The sequence below is a fragment of the Bubalus kerabau genome, chromosome 10 (genome assembly GCF_029407905.1).
Source record: "Bubalus kerabau isolate K-KA32 ecotype Philippines breed swamp buffalo chromosome 10, PCC_UOA_SB_1v2, whole genome shotgun sequence".
In the NCBI taxonomy this organism is placed as follows: Eukaryota; Metazoa; Chordata; class Mammalia; order Artiodactyla; family Bovidae; genus Bubalus; species Bubalus kerabau.
The window spans coordinates 76552395-76572483 of NC_073633.1; the positions used below are offsets into that span (position 1 = coordinate 76552395).

At 40.3% G+C, this 20089-nt stretch overlaps 1 protein-coding gene across 3 annotated transcripts in view; it reads left to right on the plus strand.

Annotated features, from left to right (window-relative positions):
* DAAM1 (dishevelled associated activator of morphogenesis 1) overlaps positions 1-20089 on the plus strand; it is a 182840-nt gene that overhangs the window by 129118 nt on the left and 33633 nt on the right. For all 3 annotated transcript variants that reach the window (XM_055538224.1, XM_055538225.1, XM_055538226.1), the window contains exons 5-15: positions 2297-2391; positions 4308-4641; positions 5586-5696; positions 5812-5915; positions 7070-7136; positions 7357-7474; positions 8113-8251; positions 8541-8599; positions 11698-11885; positions 12365-12664; positions 12973-13080. In XM_055538224.1, coding sequence (XP_055394199.1) covers positions 2297-2391; positions 4308-4641; positions 5586-5696; positions 5812-5915; positions 7070-7136; positions 7357-7474; positions 8113-8251; positions 8541-8599; positions 11698-11885; positions 12365-12664; positions 12973-13080 — 1623 coding nt within the window. The remainder of the gene's footprint in view (positions 1-2296; positions 2392-4307; positions 4642-5585; positions 5697-5811; positions 5916-7069; positions 7137-7356; positions 7475-8112; positions 8252-8540; positions 8600-11697; positions 11886-12364; positions 12665-12972; positions 13081-20089) is intronic.

The window sequence follows — 20089 nt, forward strand, 5'->3', positions numbered from 1 at the left end:
CAGTGTATGCCAAGGTGCATCCTGGCTGTTTGGCGTAGCAGTCATCTTAGGAAATGTAAGCATATCCCCCTTTTCTATGAAAAACTGCAAATTTAGACTTCTCCATACATGTGAAGCTTGAAAACTTGAGAAACTTCATATAAATTATTTTATTTTGAAAAGTCACTTTAGAATATCAGGTTCATCTACATAGAATCGATTTTCTCAATACAATAAACAATCTTAGATTCAACTCTACTTGTACTATGCACAGAAAAGAGGATAATGTCTTCTGTTTTGAGAGGAAAGTAATAGTTCTTATATTGGGAAAGGAAATTCTAATTTAAATTTCTTTTCATAAAACTCCCAACTCCTCTAGGGAGAGACTTAATGTAGTCTGCCTTTATTTGGAGGTTCCCTCTTCCCCAAGATTGTTAAAAGGATAAATATGTGCATCTTTATTTGGTATTAATGAACCACAATAAGAAATGTATTTAGTCTTTAATTTGGGAGGTTTGGGTGACTAAGCTTAGGAACAAGAAATGTTCATAAAAGTCTTGATCCTGGACTGCAGATTCAAAGTGATTGCTTGAGAGTCTAAACAAATTCAGCTGTGCCACAGGAGATTAAACGTACTTGGCTAGATTTGTGCTAAATTTTCCAGGATATGGGTCTCACGGAGCCATGAAGAAATTCATTGGCTATTTGCACACACAGCCTCTTCCCCCGCCATCCTCTGGTGACAGCTGTCAGGGCACATCTCTAACAAGAGGACAGCTTTAGCAGAAATAATTCAAGTATACAAAACAAGACTTTACTGATTTTTATTTCAGTTGCTGTGAATGATACTGATATATATTTGCTTTGAGCTTTACCCTCCTAAGTATGAAGTCAAATTTAGGTTTTAGTTAACATTTAGTTACTTAATGCTTGTACTGTTAACGTGAAAAAATTAAGTAAAGTCACCCCTTGATGATGTGTGGTCCTGGAAGAAAGGGAGAGACTGTACCATTGAGACATATGAATAAGAGCCAAATGTTTTCTTCAATATCCCAGTCTGTTTCCCAACCACACATTTTATCAGAATAGGTAACAGGTAAAAACACTGAGACTGGACAAGCACATGTTAAAAGTAGGAAGAAGGCAAGGGACCTGTGGTTCTGTGGGTGGAGGTACCTAGGGCCTTAAGCCTTGGGATACTTTTAGTACCAGGCTTTCCTGGTGGCTCAGTGATAAAGAATTCACCTGCCAATGCAGAAGATGCGGGTTCGATACCTGGGTCAGGAAGATCCCCTGGAGGAGGAAATGGCAACTCACTCCAGTATTCTTGCCTGGTGAATTCCATAGACGGAGGAGTCTTCTGGGCTACAGTCCATAGGGTTGCAAAGAATTGAACACCACTTAGTGACTTAACAACAACAACTTTTAGTACACGTAGGTGACCATGAGGTAAAAGGAATGAAAACAACTTTTTAACAAGTCTGTGAATCTTACTAGCTTTCATGACCTTGTGATATCAACCGAGATCTGCTTCCTAGGGCCTTCTTCTTTAAAGTGAGGTCTATAGACTGCAGCATCAACTCCGTAAGGAGCTCAGCATCTTTGGCTTCACCTCAGATATGCCAAATCAGGACCCGCATTTAGCTTCCCCAGGAAATTTGTATCCTTGTTAAAGTTTGAAAAGTACTGCTCTAGTCCTGAGTAGGAAGAGAACACACACACACTGTCTATACCCTGATTTCCAAATGATGTTGAATCATTTCTAAAACTTGAGCATTTACTCTGAAGGAATTGTCTATCTTTGTGTCAAGTCGAATTGAATCATTCTTCTTAAAAATAATTTGATGTAACAGAAAGTGTAAAAGATTACACTTTTTGGCTGAGGAATGAGAGAGAGAGCATGGGAAGATTGCTGCCTGCTTCTGTTTGATAGTGCAATAATATTATCTCATTGTCAGAATGTTATATTTAACTACCAGTCTAATCTTTCTATCAAGTATAAATAGTAATATCTTCATCAGAGTGTAGTTATAGAATAGTTAGTTATAAAGTGTTTGGAAAGCTTAATCTCTACTAAGATTTCTCAACACTTTCTTAAAACTTTATTTAAATTCGAAAGAACTAACTTGTACAATGAATTTGTGGAATTCTTGGTGCTTTTGCTCTACATGCTGGCTTATAGTAAATCTCAGTCATAGTCTCATTTGATTGTTTGTATTAAAAGTGATAGTAGCATGTACTCTGTGGGCTTGTTTTGCTTGTGCCATAATTAAAACATATAATTTAAAGAAGTTACTTTATAATTTTCTTTGCATAGAGAAAATCTCTCCTGGCTTTAGAGAAAGAAGAGGAGGAAGAGAGAAGTAAAACTATAGAGAGTTTGAAGACAGCACTAAGGACGAAACCAATGAGGTAATGTTTTGCTAGGCAGCATGTACTGCTTGTCTCTTTTCTTTTTCTTCTTTTCTACTTTCTTCCTCTTTTCTTTTTTCCCTTCCTTTTTCTTAATTTTTCTGCAATAGCCAAACTTTTGGGGTAGTCTTAAAATAAAAACATGTCATTAAACCATGGATGAAAGACCTTACACATTGAACATTCACTAAATTATTTTTCTTCAATTAAAAAAGATGTAGACAGGCATGAAGATGGCTAAAGTTAAAAATGGCAGACTAACAAGTGTTGGTACAGATGTGGAGAAATTGTAACCCTCATTCATTGATGGTGGGAATATAAAATGGTGCAACCACTTTAGAAAACAGCTAGACAGTTCCTCAGAATATTAAACATTGTGTTGCCATATGAACCAAACAGTGTTGCACCTTCTTGATATATAGCCAAGGGAAGTAAAAATATGTCCCCTAAAACCTTATATGTGAATTTCAGCATTATTTATAATAGCCAGAAATGGAAGCTATCCAAATTCTATCAACTGATGAATTCATAAGTAAAATGTGATATATCTATATAATGGAATACTTTTCAGCCATAAAAAGTAGTGGAGTACTGATGCATGCTACAACATGGATGGGCCTTGAAAATATTTATGCAAAGTGAAAGAAGCCAAACACAAAGGGCCACATATTGTATGATTCTCTTTATATGAAATATGCCAAAAAGGCCAATCCATAGAGACAAAAAGATAAGTGGTTGCCTGGGGTTAGGAAGAGAGGGAAATGTTCTTCTAGGGTTGATTAGGGGTAATTAAAATGTTCCAAAATCAGATAATGACCATGGTTGTACAACCCTGTGAATATATTAAAAATCACTGAATTATAATTTTGAAAGTATGGATTGCATGTGAGTTATTGCTCAGTAAAACTGTTATAAAAGATGGATTATCATCTACTGTACGCCTCCCACACCTTTATTAACGCCTTTAAGGTTTGGTAGGATATGGGGTGCTTACAGGTGCATTTCATTAGAACAAGATCTAGCTTGGCTAGATCTTGGTCACATGGTTGGATGAAATGACTGGAAAATAAAGATTCCCTATATTTGACTATAAAATTATAAGAAAAATCTTCTGATTTCTCAAAAATTATATACAGTTGTATGACAGAAGTTTTCTAGCCTATTCTAACTGTTTTCCTCTGTATATGTGTTCCGAATTCTGAGATGTTAGTGGATGCCCAAGGCTAAATAAGTTTGGAAATTGCTGGAGTAATCTAGGTTTTGTTACTTTGAACTTTTCAAAAGGCTTAACCTGCAGATGTACCTTGTGAATTATTCTCATTGATTGACTTTAAAAATATTAGTATATAGTAATCAAGTATTGCTTTTATTTGTTTTATATATTGGGATTCCATATAACATGTCATACTAAAGGAGGGCTTTGCTATGAAACCTTAGGAAAATAGACTATCATTTGGCAAGTAAATACCCTGGAGTTCAGGGATGCTTTTGATTTTCGTTGGTGTGGGGCATGCTTGAGTCAGTGGTCAACACTTAAACGTGCCTGGAGACTGGATGCTATCCTAACACAGGATCAGCAGATGACTTTAACCTAAGGCAGATATCTGAGTGTCGTCTTGTTCCTCGTTTCCTATGGTTATAAGGTCTGTTAATTGGTTGTTTATATCAGCTAAGATCTTTTCTAACTCAAATGGAGATTTTTTTCACACTTCTGGTTAGACCTGACTATTGGGTCTGTGCCAAGGAAGAGGCCTCCAATTAAGAAGACTTCATCAATGTAAGCCTTCTGTTACTTTAGGAACTGCATCTTCTTACTTTCTCCTGACCACCACCCCCCTAAACTTTTCTCTTAAGGGCTATTAAAGAATTCCAAAGAGACTTAGGTCTGATGCACTTTAACCCTCTTCTCATGACAGGTTTGTGACCAGATTCATTGACTTGGATGGCCTGTCATGTATTCTCAACTTTCTAAAGACCATGGACTACGAGACCTCAGAGTCTCGAATACATACCTCTCTCATTGGATGTATAAAGGCGCTAATGAACAACTCTCAAGGTCGGGCTCATGTCCTGGCTCATTCTGAGAGTATTAATGTTATTGCTCAGAGTCTGAGCACAGAGAACATTAAGACGAAGGTGGCCGTGCTGGAAATCTTGGGCGCTGTGTGCCTGGTTCCCGGGGGCCACAAGAAGGTTCTGCAGGCCATGCTGCACTACCAGAAGTATGCCAGCGAGAGAACCCGCTTTCAGGTGGGTGCTGCCATGCCACATCTTCATTCCTGCCTCATGACAGGTGCCTTTCCTGGCCTATGGGTGGTGGTGGTGGGGAGGGTGCCTAACTTGAAATCTCCCCCTGTGGTGAGCATTCATATGTGGCTTCAAGTATTTCCTTCCTCTTGGGTAAAGAGTAGAATATTCTTTCTGTAGTTGGTCATATGGGGTTGTGGATTTCCAGTAGTCCTCCCCTCTTACCTGCAGTTTTGCTTTCCACAGTGCTAATGGCCCGTGATCAACTGCTGTTTGAAAGTATTAAATGGAAACGTCTAGAAATAAACAATTCATAAGTTTTAAATTGTGCAGCTGTTGTGAGTAATGTGATGAAATCTCATGCCATCCTGCTCCGTCCCTTCCAGGATGTGAATCATCCCTTTGTCCAGAATACCCACAATTTATACACCACCCAGCTGTTAATGGAGGAAAAAAACAAAGTCTATATAGGAGAATATATAGGGTTCAGTACTACCCATGGCTTCAGACATCCACTGAGGATGTTAGAACACATCCCTTGTGGAGAAGGGAAGACTGTTGCACTGAATTTAAAAATGTAGCCCTCCCTCCTTTCTACACATTATATAATACACTTTTCAGTCCACTAAATGGGTGTTCTCTGAAAATTTTACAGATTGCCAGTCTTGATTTAGGATCAATATAAACAGTGAAATTATGTCACCACATTTTTTATACTCAGAAAAAGCAAGTCAAATTAATGAAGCACAACCTTTTGTGTTAATACTTTGTACACATGTATGTATAAACATATATGATGTAAGAATTTTGAAAGTAGAGTTTTTAGGACTAATCTTAAGGGGAAAAGGTAGCTTTCTATGGATCAATGTAATTTTGACTCAACACAAGGTTTTAGAGTAAGGTAGTAACTATTCAGTCCTTTGTTTTCGTATTTGTATCCTTGGTAGACGTTAATTAATGACTTGGACAAGAGCACGGGGCGGTATCGAGATGAAGTGAGTCTTAAGACTGCCATCATGTCCTTCATTAATGCAGTGCTAAGCCAAGGCGCAGGAGTGGTAAGAGCCTTCTGTCACAATCTAAAACATATTATTAAAGAACAATAAAAAAAATACTTACAAGTATGTTCTCTAAAGAGCTTAAAAATGTATTCCATCACCCTTCTACTTTCAGGAAAGTTTGGACTTTAGACTTCATCTTCGCTATGAATTTCTAATGTTGGGAATTCAGCCTGTAATAGATAAATTAAGGGAACATGAAAATTCAACATTAGATAGGTAAGTCACACTGTTACGACAGGAGATAGCTCATGTGTTTTCCATGTGTGTAGTGCCAGTCTGAACTACTTGTGACCTAAGGAACTTGTACCAGAATGTTAGACCAGGTAATGATGTTTTTATTAGTAAGACTTTCTGCATGAAAGAAGCAGCAGATTGTGTAGAGAACTTAGTGTAGGTTTTGAGATTAAACAGGAATCCATATCCTAGTGCTGCTGCCTACTTGCTATGTGTTCTGATCAAGTTACTCAATTTTTGTGAACCTTACTGTTCCTATAGCTGAAGAAATAGTGATGATGATGATGACACTATCTTTAAGGGCTCTTATGAAATGTTACTGTAAAACATGTGGAATCACATGGCATCTTTGATAGACATTCTGTGAATGTTAATATCCATTTCCCTATTCCTTTGCTTGTCTGCAAATTTTACGATTTCTAACATAGCCTACAAGTTTTCAGATCTTTCCTTCTACCACTCTTCTCCCTCATTCATGCACGCCACCATGCTTCTTTTCTTAATAGTCTATGATCATGTAGACTTGCCACAGGGCATTTGCACCTGCTGTTTCCTCAGCATTAAAAGATTGTCCCACAGATGTCCAAATTGCTTGTTCCTGCACAGCGAGATCTTTTCCAGTCACTGTATTCACATTCTTTACCTTACTGTACCTCCATCATTCTCTACTCCCTTTACCTGCATGTATTTGTCTCCACAGAACTAATCATTCCCAGTATCAGTAGTTAGGGGCTCAGTAAATATTTGTATGAATAAGTGAAAGGCATGACCATTGCTTTGTAATCTTTAATTCAGTGGTCAAGCAAGTTACTTATATGGACTTATTTTTCCATGAAGAGATTCTGTGAGTAGAATCTGGATTTGGTTGCTTTTGGATTGCAAACTTTTATGAATTGTCTTCTACGTGCCAGGCCTCCTAAGCTTTTAGATTTGTCTCTTGTAATGATCTCATTTCAGATAAATGATGTCTTTTTTCCGTAGCACATAGTTAAGGGAAGGCATTTTAATTCTGTTGTGATACTTCTTTTAGAGATATCTCTGAAATTTTAGGAAAGGTCTTAGTATTTATGTCCTGATTCCTATGTGCCTGTGTTTATAGGATGTTCTACTTTTAGTAAATTGTCTTTGTCTTTCAGGCATTTAGATTTTTTTGAAATGCTCCGAAATGAAGATGAGCTAGAATTTGCCAAAAGATTTGAACTGGTACGTATACTTACAATTATTCTGTTTTGACTCGCAGCTCACAAATTTCCCTGTTGTAATGTGTGTCATAGAGTTGTGTAATGTAAGAGCAAAATCACATTTCTGTTTTGCTACCTAAGTGGCAGGATTAGGTTCTATTTACCTTGGATTTGCTTACCTTACCTTGTAGGAATTGAAGAACTTGAATGCCTGATTTAGACTTCTTTTTTATATGAAACAGGTTCACATAGACACAAAAAGTGCTACTCAGATGTTTGAGCTGACCAGGAAGAGGCTCACCCATAGTGAAGCTTACCCTCACTTCATGTCCATCTTGCACCACTGCCTCCAAATGCCTTGTGAGTGTTTGTGATTACATGTGTTTGTGAATGTTGGGACATCATTCAGAGGTCTCTGTCATCTGAACAGTGTGGCTTAGGTTGGGTGCACACCAGGGATTCCAAACCTCGGTTTTGTGACAGCCCAGTGTGTCTGCGGGCTTCCTTGGTGGCTCAGTGGTAAAGAACTGGCCTACCGATGCAGGAGACACGGGTTCGATCCCTGGATCAAAAGATCCCCTGGAGAAGGAAATGGCAACCCATTCCAGTATTCTTGCCTGGGAGAGGAGCCTGGTGGGCTACAGTCCATGGGGTCTCCATAGAGTCTCCATAGAGTCAGACATGACTTAGTGACTAAACAACAGCAAAGTTGTTGCACAGTTTAAGGGGTGCTGTAAAGCTCTTGGAATAAAATGAATTATACCTCGCTTTGATTTTATAAATAAATATATGCCTTACAACACATGTATAAGGGGATTAAAAAGTACCTCTCAATCATGTAAATGATCAGTGATCATTGAGTGTCAGATTTCAGATATTTGGGAAGGGTAGTAAACATCTGTCTGGTTCTGTGACTCTGGTGGGTGACCCCTGTTGAAAAATATTCATTAAAGTTTTGAAACCACTTGAAGTATTTCCACTGTTCTTTTCTTTTTTAGACAAGAGAAGTGGCAACACAGTTCAGTACTGGCTACTCCTAGATAGAATTATACAGCAAATAGTTATTCAGAATGACAAAGGTCAAGACCCTGACTCCACACCTTTGGAAAACTTTAATATCAAGAATGTCGTCAGGATGTAAGTTGCTTCTTTTTGCTGCCCTTGAGATAACAGCAACAATGTAAGACATTTGTTTTATCTTACTTCAAAATAGCAGTTGGGAGAACTAAAGTGTTCTGGAGGTCAGATATGATGAGTTCCTATATGTATACATGTAATATATATGTGTAACCTCTGGATTTAAAATGGGTCTCAAGCATGCTGAGGACTTGCTTTGTGTTAAACAATTTTTGTACCTAGAGAGCATGCATTTAGCAGTCGGTCTTTTGTGCTTTTTGTAATGAATGCTCCTTTAACTATTATACAGGTTGGTTAATGAAAATGAAGTTAAGCAGTGGAAAGAACAAGCAGAAAAAATGAGAAAAGGTAAATGATGAGGTCCTGACAAGAAAAAAGGTTGTGTTACTGGTTATTGGACAGCTCTCCTTACTGTATATTTTAGAAATTTGCACTGATGCTTCTTATTGACATTGGTGCATAAACAGCCTTTTCCCACCATCATGTCTTAAGGGCAGTGCCTAGTTTTTCTTGAATCAGACTATCTTGGTTGTCATGTTGATTCCTCAATATTTTATCCTTTTATTATAATCTGCATTTTTTTAAGCATGTGCTGTTCAGTATTCATTAATTCAGATTTTCTTAACTACCGTTCATGCCAACCTTCCTCATAACTGCTCTTTAAAGCACACTGGATTTTAAGAATATAATAAGGGACACCTAGGGATTACCCAGAATTTTAAAAGCAAAGTTCAAGCCACTTGGTTTCAGCAGTCCAGTTCTCCAGTTGACCTTAATTTGGCACCAGTTATAAAAAGAGAAATCATGCAGAAAATCACTGACCATTGTAGACGTACATGTTATGAAATGTTAACAGGCCAGCTATTGATGAGTGTCTCAATATGTCTTTGATATCAACACTTAGCATCAAGTAACTTGGGGGTCATGCCCATCACCATGACAACAACTCACAGAATGGATGGAACTTTTCTCCTCCTCCAAAATTAGCAAGTTAAAGTTGGACCCTTTGAGAAAACGGTCATACTCCTGGCCACTGCGCTTCCTTATGCTGGCACACTCCCTTCTCCCTACCCAAGCGGCTCATTCTCACCAGTGACATGCAGTGGCACTCGCCCCAATAGTCAGTGTGTTGAAAAGCTAGTCCACAAGATGCTGAAGCATTTCCTTTCCTCATATCACATTTTGTTCATTGAGCAGAAAAGCAGTCTCACCACTGGTACTGGAAAATACAGAATATGAAGTTCTATTATATTATGGGTTCCTCATATGAATTCAGATTGGTCTTAAATAAGTGAGATTGCACATACATTTTTATAAATTAATTCCAGAAACTGCTACAGAAAGAATAGAGACACTAGTTTACCCTAACTTGTAGGGTAAAGAGAGAGTTACACCAGAGAAGATGGTCAATGAATGAGTGATGTTTTGGAGATATACCCTGAAGCCTGAAGACTAAGGTGTGTGAGTTGAAGAGAGTACTTAGGACATAAGCCTGGGAGTCATTCATGTAGCAGGAATGTCCTGAATGGCTGCCAGGTCAAGTGCTATACTGAGCTCTGGGTCTGAGTCTCAGACTGCCCCTGACTGCTATGTGAGTAGGCTAAGTCCTTTACTCTTCCAGTCTATCTCTGCAAAGTCAAGCTTGAACCTAATAGGGTTGTTGTGAAGATTAAATGAAAAATACAAGGACTTTAGCATAGAGCCTGGCATTTATTACTTGCCTAATAAATGGTAGAGGGCTTCCCTGATGGCTCTGCAGTAAAGCATACAGTTGCAATGCAGGAGACCATCTACAATGCAGGAGACGTGGGTTCGATCTCTGGGTCAGGAAGATCCCCTGGAGAAGGAAATGAGAACTGACTCTAGTATTCTTGCCTGGAAAATTCCATGGACAGAGGAGCCTGGCGGTCTACTGTCCATGGCATCTGAAGACTTGGACATGACTTAGCAATTAAACCACCACCAATAAATGGTAGAAAGTTCTGTAGGATTTAAGCAGTTGAGGTGGTACTAGAGGAAATGGCTGAGGTCAGTCAGAGGAAAGTTCCTAAGCCCTGTCCCTTATCTATAGAATAGACTCCTGGAATGGGATCTGGGGGTTCTGAAATGTTAAAGTCTCTCAAGTGGTTCTGAGGCTTGGTCAGACTTGTCAAAGGCTAGTGATGACTGAAGTGACTTAGCAGCAGCAGCAGCAGCAGTGACCAGTGATAGGAAGTCAGGTCTTAAACAGTGGTCAAAGAGGAATGAACTGGAGATAGAAGAAGGAAAGGGAGATACAGTGGGGTAGTTTTTAGATGTTGCTGAAGAAGTCAGGGAAGCATCCGTAGAGTGGTAGACGTAGGTTGATGGTTATCTTAACTCCAAGGCTGGTAAAATCCAAGGAGTTTAGTGACTTGAACCCTTCTCTGCAAACTCTGACTTTGGAGGACTCAGAAGACAGAAAGTAAGAGACAGAGAGAAAGCAGGTATTTAAATGTGTTACCAAATTCAGAAACAGAGCCCAACTCTGTATAGCTCTGTCCCAGTGGGTTCTATCTCTAGTGGATTTATTGATATAAAAAGACTAGGGATTGGGACCAAGTATTTGAAATAAAAATGTGCAGCCTAAACCTCATTCGTCCTCTTTTCCGAAGAGCATCACTCTTGTCAGTGCTAGAGGCAGCAGGTGTGTTGGCAGCGTAAGCGAACATTATGCAAAAGGGGATGCATTGTTCCATTATAGCAGGACTGGGGGAGTCAGTGGGGCCACAGCTAACAGCTAAGATTTTTCTTCTCTTATGGTTCTCATGCTCAGCAGGTAATCCTGCCCTGAAGGTGTTTAATGCTGAGATGATAAAATTTGCCTTCCCAAATTTTAATAATTGTTGTGCCAGAGCATACAGCACTTCAAGTCCAAAGGGCCCTCGAGGGGAGTGGGAGCAATGGCTTCACGTTGGGACAGACCTTGGGTCTGGCAGCCGCACTTCCTCCCAGAGCAGGATCCTCCCTTTCAGCCCCTCTACTAGTTGGACCTGAGCCAGCAAACCTAGCTAATGAACACTGGCCTTCTCTCGTTCCCATTTTTAAGTTGTGAAAAGAAGTCCTATTAATAGTCACTTTCCATAGGGTGACTAAAGGGCCATTTCTAGGACAGAATTCTGAATTAAATACCAAGCAGGCCGTGTTCATCTCCGCAGACAGCTGCCCGTGCTTGTGTCCCCCCTTTGACACTGTCACTGGAGGGCCTCTTCCACCTTTTACAGATGCATTTGATAAAGTTGTTCGTGCAAAGCCCCCTAAGCACGAGCACCATTGAGCCCATGAGTTGCTCCCTTCGATGGAGAAGAGGAATGATATTTGCCTAATAAAGAGCCCCCCAGTCAACCTCAGTCAATTTTCTGTTTGGAGAAAAATGCTTCAGCTTTGAAGAGTATACCATTTTCATGTCCAATTGTTTTCCTGTGTAGAGCACAATGAGTTACAACAGAAGTTGGAAAAGAAAGAGCGAGAATGTGATGCCAAGACCCAGGAGAAGGAAGAGATGATGCAGACCTTAAATAAAATGAAAGAGAAACTGGAAAAAGAGACCACTGAGCACAAGCAAGTGAAGCAGCAGGTGGCGGACCTCACGGCCCAGCTGCACGAGCTCAGCAGGGTAAGGCCACCGGCCCAGGGCCAGGTCTCCATGGCTGGGCAGCTGCTGACGCCTCACTCAGCCCGGAGCCCCGTCCTTACGTAGTCAGCTCTGTGGGCAGGAAGAGAGCCTGAACCTTCTCCTGACCCATCACATTGGTTGTACAACCTGCTGCCTCTGCTGACCCTGCACATTAGCAGAGATGGTTGAGGGTGTTCGTTCTCCAATGCAGATCCTCTCACAAGAGTGAGGAAATCACATTAGCTTCTTAAAATGAAAACTTGTTATCGTGAAAATCAAACTGGAGGATGGTACCAGTAGTGAGAGGCGTAGAGCACCATGTACAAGTCCATTCGGCTCAACTGCCCCTTAAAGCCCACAATCTCAGATGTGTGAGTTTCTCTATAACATACATGTTAGGCAGCGTTTCAGACTCTCACAATCGTCCGGTGAATTTACTTCTCCCATTGATCTTGCCTTTTCCTATTTTTATTTTTCAGAGGGCTGTCTGTGCTTCACTCCCAGGTGTATCCTCACCTGGAGCCCCCGGGGGACCCTTTCCTTCCTCTGTGCCAGGGTCTCTCCTCCCTCCCCCACCACCCCCACCTCTGCCAGGTGGAATGGGTCCTCCTCCACCTCCTCCCCTCCCCCCAGGAGGCCCCCCTCCTCCCCCAGGGCCTCCTCCCTTGGGGGGAATCATGCCACCTCCTGGTGCCCCCCTGGGTCTGGCACTCAAGAAGAAGAACATTCCTCAGCCCACAAATGCCCTGAAATCCTTCAACTGGTCTAAGCTGCCTGAGGTAAGCCGTTTGTTCACATTTGCCATCTCCTGGACTGCATTAGCAGCCTACCGTGTTGTCCCAGACAGGGAGACAGCCCTGTCTCTCCAATGGTTTCATTTTCTCACATAGACTCGGGGTTCTTACTAGCTCAGATATTTAAGTGATAAAGCTTCTGAAATAAATGACATGTTATTTAAAGCCAGCTCATTCTGAGCATCTGGTAAGCGAAAAAAATTGGGAGAGCAGCACTTTTAAGAAAAATAACTGCATCTGTTCTTTTTGTGTCTAACTATAAACCCCAGCACTTATTAACTTGATGTTTGCAGAACAAACTGGAAGGAACAGTATGGACCGAGATTGATGATACAAAAGTCTTTAAAGTTCTAGATCTTGAAGACCTGGAAAGAACTTTCTCTGCTTATCAAAGACAACAGGTAAGAGCTTGTGCCCTCCAGATGCTGAAACGGTTAAGAAGTTCATGTTCTTGTGCATGATCCCTGGGCCATCTGCCTTAACCATACTGTGATGGGCATCTTAAGTCTAGGCCGTTTGGTCTACCCTGAAATGTTCCTGCAAATAGCATAACACTTGGGGCTGCATGTGTGACTAGGTGCCTGTGTGTGTGTGTGCGTGCACGTGTGCATGTGTGTGCATGTTGAAGGCATACAAGCTCCTTGTTGGAGAGAATCATACTCTGGTGTGTGTCTACAACCTTGTCTCCACTGGTGGAAGGAGTCTGTATCTTCTTGTCACTTGTGCTTAGTCAGAGGGGTCGCCAGGTGAAGATATTAGTAGAAGAATTACCTAACTTGTAGTGTTACCTCCCAGTGTTCATTTCTGAAGCTGTTTTAGTTATACATATGTATCTCAAGGGGTTATTATCAGAAGTGGACTGCCTTTTTTATTTTTAGGACATTTTTGTTTTCTTTTTTTTAACGATATTGTGTTTTATTTCTACTGTACAGCAGAGTGACTCAGTTATGCATATATTTATTCTTTTTCATATTCCTTTCCATTATGGTTTGCAACAGGGTATTGAATATGCTTCCTGTGCTATACAGAAGGACATTGTGATAGGGCTGTTGAGTAGAAGGAATCTTCAAAAGTCTGGGCAATGAGAAGTGACTGTAAGTCGGCAGCTTGATAGAACCTAGCGGGAAGTTTTTACTCTGTCAGAACATGATCAATTCAGAAACGGGGCCCTGAAGGCTGAGCAACTGTGGAGATGGCAGTGGGACAAACAGGACCCGAGGCACTTCTGAAAAGTGAGCGATGTGATGGTCGTGAGAACGTGCGATTTGATGTGGCCGAGTAGGCAGCATCATGTCGTGAGCCCTGGTCACATCTGTGTGGTACCTTTCACTCCTCCAGAGGACATCTTAGTAGAGTTCACAGCCAAGTGGCTTGGTGCCCAGAGTCTCAGAAAAACAAGGAAAAGGTAGAGTGGGGTCTTAGTCAATGGGAGACCTGGGAAGGGGAAAAGTGAGTCCCAGAGCATAAGGAAAAAAGCTCTTAAGAGTAACTGGGGGAGAGAAAGGCTGAGGAGGAGCACAGACTGCGTCTTAAACAGGAAGAGGCAGAGGCCAGGAGTCTGTGCAGGGGCTTTCCTCAGGCTTTACCCGGAGGGCCTTACCTCCTGCATGAATCACGCCCAGGGTGGAGCATCCTCAGACAAGCAGCAGACTTCCTAGTCTGCTGAGGCTTGGCCTGGTTCCCAAGAGTGTCTCAGAACAGAACTGCCAAGCCCTGAGGGAGAATAGGGACTGAGGCTGGAGAGAAACAACATCTGAGGGTTTTCTTTTTCAAAATGGCCTTTGATGAAACTAAAATTGAGAAGGAAAAGTAGTATGTCTTTTAGCTAGAATATTTTCCCTTAGGAGAGGGAACACTTCCTTGTGGTACCCTTTATGCTATTTTAATAAAGTACAAAAATGCAGGGGGTTGCCTGCCATGACAGCTCCAAAATAGGAGCTCTCAGCCTGGCCTCCACAAAAGTATGAAGGCAAACTTGTGCAATGTCATGCATGCCAAATAAAGGAAAATGAAGAAAAAGAAGATAGGACGTTGTCCAGTTGAAAGCAAGATACCTTATCTTTCAAGGGCCAAACAAAGGATGTGTTGAGAGCTCTTGCATGGCTGGTACTTGCACCAGACTCACTGCAGAATGGTCCCAACAGGCCTCTTCCTTCTCTCTCACACACACTCTCTCTCTGCTATCCCAGGAAGGTTTATTCTGGGCTCTTTAGGACATTTTAGCCAGTTTCCAGTAGATTCAAATACTCTTCTGACTTCATCGCACATTACATTGATTCCCTACTTCAGTTTCAGTCATTAATACTGGTCCATTCTGGTTGCCTAAGATGAAGGTTTGGGAACTTAGAGAAGTAAATAAAAGGAAGAGAAAACAGCGTCTATTCAAATGAAGCTATTCAAGTCTGAGCTTGCGGATCGCATTTACTGTAAAGGCAGGTGGTTGAAAGACCCAAGTTTACAAGACTCATAATTAACTGCCTTTCAACAGAAGGTGCAGAAGGATGCTGCCAAAATGCTCTGGGACAAATATGTGGACAGCTCTCAAGAGCTCCAAGAGACAGGGTTGCAGAAAGCCTAGCAATTGGGTAATTGTCTCCTAGCAACCAATTGCTGTTTAAGTAATCAGTAGTCATGCCAGTCAGGCTAGACCAGAACATTTCAGTTGCAGTTAACACTAAGTCATAGACTGGTAAGTAGAATCATTTGTGACATTTCCAAGAGTGCTTCCCGGAGAAAATTTTCAGCACACTTGCTCAGCTGATTCAAGTTATGTTTCTCCTCTTGGTATAAGAATATAAGATTGGAATTTTTAAACCATAAACGTGTTTCCCAAGTGAAGGTAATTTCAACCATTCCATTGAATTTATTGAATGTTGAAAGACAGAAAATTGAAAGATGAAAGCAGTCTAGTTAGGAGCACACAAGATAAAGGAAACAGGGTTTCTGTCATTATGTCCCATAATCTTGTAACTAATGGCAGCATCAAAAACCTGTATATTTTCATTTTAATCTTGGCGATGCTCTATATAATTGTTATCACACTGAAACTGCTCTCTTTTCTACTCCCAAATGAACACTGGGAACCTTTTTTTTTTTTTTTTCCTGTAATATCTTCTCTTTCTTCCCTCCAGAGCTATATAACCCTGACCAGGCTCTCAGGATTTCAGCCAGTTATGTGACCACGTAAATTTCTCAGAGAGGCAAAGAGTACATGAATACCATTGTCTGTGTACATGTAACAGGAACACTACACAGAGTAAGATTTTGAAAAAAAAATTTAAGCTTCAGATTATTATAATTTAGGTGAACACTGATTAATGCCATTTAGGAGAGATTTTATATATATAAATGTACACACACACACAAGATATGCCCTGTTGATATGAGAAATATTGAGTCATTAAAAACTGAACAGATATTTATACTGTCTTTAATTCTAGTTTTAAGAACAAGACCACTTCTATTCAGGATTTTTTTTTTTCCAGTGTAAATATCAAAGGTGTGCAGAACTGAATATGTAAGCTTATGTACTACACGAAATGGAATTTAATAGCATGCAGTTATTTTCCTGCTCACATTCCAGAAGTTCATTTAAAAGTCAGTGTCCTAAATCTCAAAACCTCTTTTCCTCCCTGAAACTGTTACACATGATTTCTAAGCCAGCCACAAAAGACTTATTTTAACACATAATGTAGCACATTGCATATTAGCACTATTTCAGATATATTTGAACTATTTATCTTCATTTTGTGGGAAATTTTCATCTTGAGATGTTATAAATTCAATCTCCCTATCTATGCAGTTGGTAGAGTGAAAATGAACTGGAGTTACTACACCTAAAGGAAGACGTATTTCTGTCACAACAAATGAGCAACTGGCTGTCTCCATTCCTCTTCTTCACTCTGCCTGGGGACACCCCTTCTTCATAGTTCTATTATCAGCACATAGTATTTCAAAGCCTTCTGCTCTGACAGAGATCAAAAGATAACCACTCTCCTAGGGTTAGTATCTGACTCTCCTCCTAACATGTAATATACAAGTTGTTGGGGTCATTCTTGGGGTCCCATTTGGAATATTCCGTGGTATCTTCTGATTTATCTTATGGATGGGCAAAGAAATTTCCTTTTTTATTCTTTTTACATATTTTGTTATTCTGTATCTCTAGTTTCTAACATTGAACAATTATATGATTTAGGACAGTGATTCAATAAGCTTGATCTTTAGCCATGGTACATGAAGGCAGAAGGTAAAAACTGTAAATAGTGGTTTTTCTTAGTTCCACAGTAGACGGTAGAAGTTCTATAGCTGGACAACATGGTAAGAGTTAATCAAAAACAGGGTTTTATTTAAATATTAATGCATGCATTTCTCTGGAGAGGGATCTCTAGCTTTTATCAGAATTACAAAGGGATCTCAACCTCAAAAAGATTAAGAACCATTCATGTAAAAGTTGTCTTTGTCTATAAAATGGTGAGTCATTATTACATGGTGAAACCCTATCTATAGGAATTTATCAGCACTGGTTCCTGAAAATACAAGCTCTGATTTCCTATTTATTTTCCAAATCCTAATCCCTGTACCAAAAATCATCTGGAAAAATCAGGCATCCTGTTGGGTGGAGCCAAATGTAGACAGTCCTGTCATGTTTGGTCCAAACCAATTAGTGAATCATTTAGTTTCAAAGAGAATATTAACTTATTTGAAATAAGCCTGGAAACATAATTATTTTTAACATTTTCCATCTAAGAAACTTTGTGATTTTATTTACAATGTGATGATTAAAGGACTCTTAAAAAGGGGGAATCTCAAGACCTCCAATTAGCCAAACTCTCCCATGGCATTCCTCATCCTCACCTTGCAAAAGATAAGATAAATTACTTCACTATTAACAGTTACACTTAGTGCTACTGCTGGTTATAAACAGGAGATCTTGACCAACTGTGCTTCAGCTCAACTAAGAAGCAGAGCAATGGCCAAAGAAATGGACTTGATCATTGTCTTGAAAGGTAAAATAATTGTAATGTATGACAGCTTCCAAGTGTTGAGCTCATAAAAATGTGACAGGTACTGTACAAAATACCATATCTTCGTTATCACATTTAATCCTCACAATAGTAATCCAGTTGTTTACTTCATTGTACAGATAGTGAAACTGAGCCCCAAGTCACATCCCTAGCAAATGCTAGAGGCCTGGCTCTGTAGCCCACTACAGTAGAGGTCAGAGGTCTTAATTTCTTGACACTGGCAACTTGGGGAGAATGAGTTACAGAGGCCTTCATACAAGTTTCTTCTTTGAAGGCCAGACAGGGAGAGTGGTGTCTAAATCCAGCTTGCAACTTGTCTCTTTAAGAATGAAAAGTAGGGTAAGATGACCTCATGGAGTTCACTACACTAGAGTTTTTTCTGCTCTTGAAAAGAGAAACTGCTTTTACAGGGAAAGAGTCCTGAGGAGTTTCAGGGTAAAAAACTTGACAGTTACAACAGGAACAAAATAAAACTGTGACATCAGAGGAAAGAAAGGCTTCGTGTGGTTATCAATTTATTTTTTTAAATGCCATTCCAGAAGAGTAATCCCTCCTTGTATGGGTGGAGCCAGGGGAGGATACATGTTGTTTCACATTCGAAGAACGATGTGAAACAGCTCATCTGTGTGAAACTGGCCTTGGCAGTGCTGCCAGGACCAGTGAGGCCTTCAGGAATCTGCTGAGTAAATGCTGGTTGTGCAAACAGTTGGCCCGAAAGCTGGGGTGTATTTTGCACACCGAAGCTTTATTCATGCCATCATGGCAAAAATACGCAAAGAAAGCTGTGACTTTCTCATAACATGTCAACTACCTCTTCCTCTTCTTCACTCCAGATCTTTTCTATGAACTATTTTAAACAAAGACTGTCGCCCTTGTCTCATGAACAACAGTCCTGAGGCAATGGGGACAGGACCACCAATGGCTCTGTAGCCCATGAATCACTTATTGTCTCTTAATTGGAAATTCTGTCTTTTTCCTCATATCTCTCAGAATACGCACAGGCATTGTTTGGACTTTCAAGCTGTACTGAGGGTTGGTTTTACTGACCTATGTTGTTGAACTTGTCTTGTTTCTTTTCTTCATTCTTCCTCATGACACAAGAAGACAGAAGATTATTCTATCCACTCAAAAAAAAATTTTTTGCTGGTAGTATTTTCTCAAGTTGATGGAATTGATCCATATTTTCTGCTTCAGTTGTCATGTTAAATACATGGAACCCAGTGGTCCTTTCAAAGAGGATTTTTTTCCTTCCCCAACTTGAACTCTTTTGGAGGTGTTTTAAGTCCTTTCGTATCTGATTTTGATTTGCCACCATTGAAAATTGTGTATAGCACCTGCTATCTTCTCTCTTGAACCTGAATGCTTATTAGTACCCTGTTTGTCAGTGTATCTTCAGCCAGACTCGCGTCTTCATCACCTCTCATTGCTGCTCCTGGGGCATAAATTACCTCTTACCCGATGTCACTCGTTTCCTTGACTTTCCTGTGTGTTGCTGTGATTTCTGAACTGCATGTATCTTATTTGCCTTTTCCATGCCTCTGCCATGGCTGTAGGATTTCTTTGTGAACAGTAACTCCAAGCAGGTAAGTGAGCTAAAATCCCCACCTTGCTTAATATAACTCCTTGGCTCACTATAGCGCAAAATGTCTTGGTTTTCCTGGGTTTTTTTCTGATAGGGTAATGCAATGTCTAGTTAATTCCACATTGGGTTTCAACTCTTCACTGAATATTTAGAGGTATGCCTGAAATCTCTGCACAATATGAAATAGTTAAAATTTGGTCACATGTTGCCTCTTAATATAGACTCCATATTGCCTTTGTTTCCTAAACCATTATCCAGTTCCAGAACTGTTTGGTTTCCTTACGTTTTTTAAATGCCATGATCTATTTTTTAAATTGATCCCGACCTTTCATAAAATCAGACTCGCTGTATATCAAATCAGTCTGTTTTTACCTTGACGCTCTGTTTACCCAAAAGGTATTGTATGTATAATTGCCTTATGCCTTTTCCACCATAAATTATGGCCCTCCTTGCTTACAACTCTCTGTACAGCAGCAGAGTGTGCAGGTAGTGTTTTATTGTTGATTGAAGTAAATTGAACTAATGCCTGAACTGCACACTCCCTGTTGTCCATCAGGCTCCAGGGTAATGAAAGGTAGCATCTGGGCCTGGGAGCTTCCTATTGCACATGAAGACATTTGGGAGGTTTTATTGTTCAGCTTTCTGAGTATTCGGGATGCAAATGGTGCTGGGCTGAATGGGCCCTGCAGATGGCTGGACCGGCAGTGGCACGCCTCAGCTGAGCTTGATTCATAGTGACAGTCCTTCTGTCTGCTCTCCACTGGGATTTGGGGGACAAAAGGAGGGTAGCGCTCATTGATAATT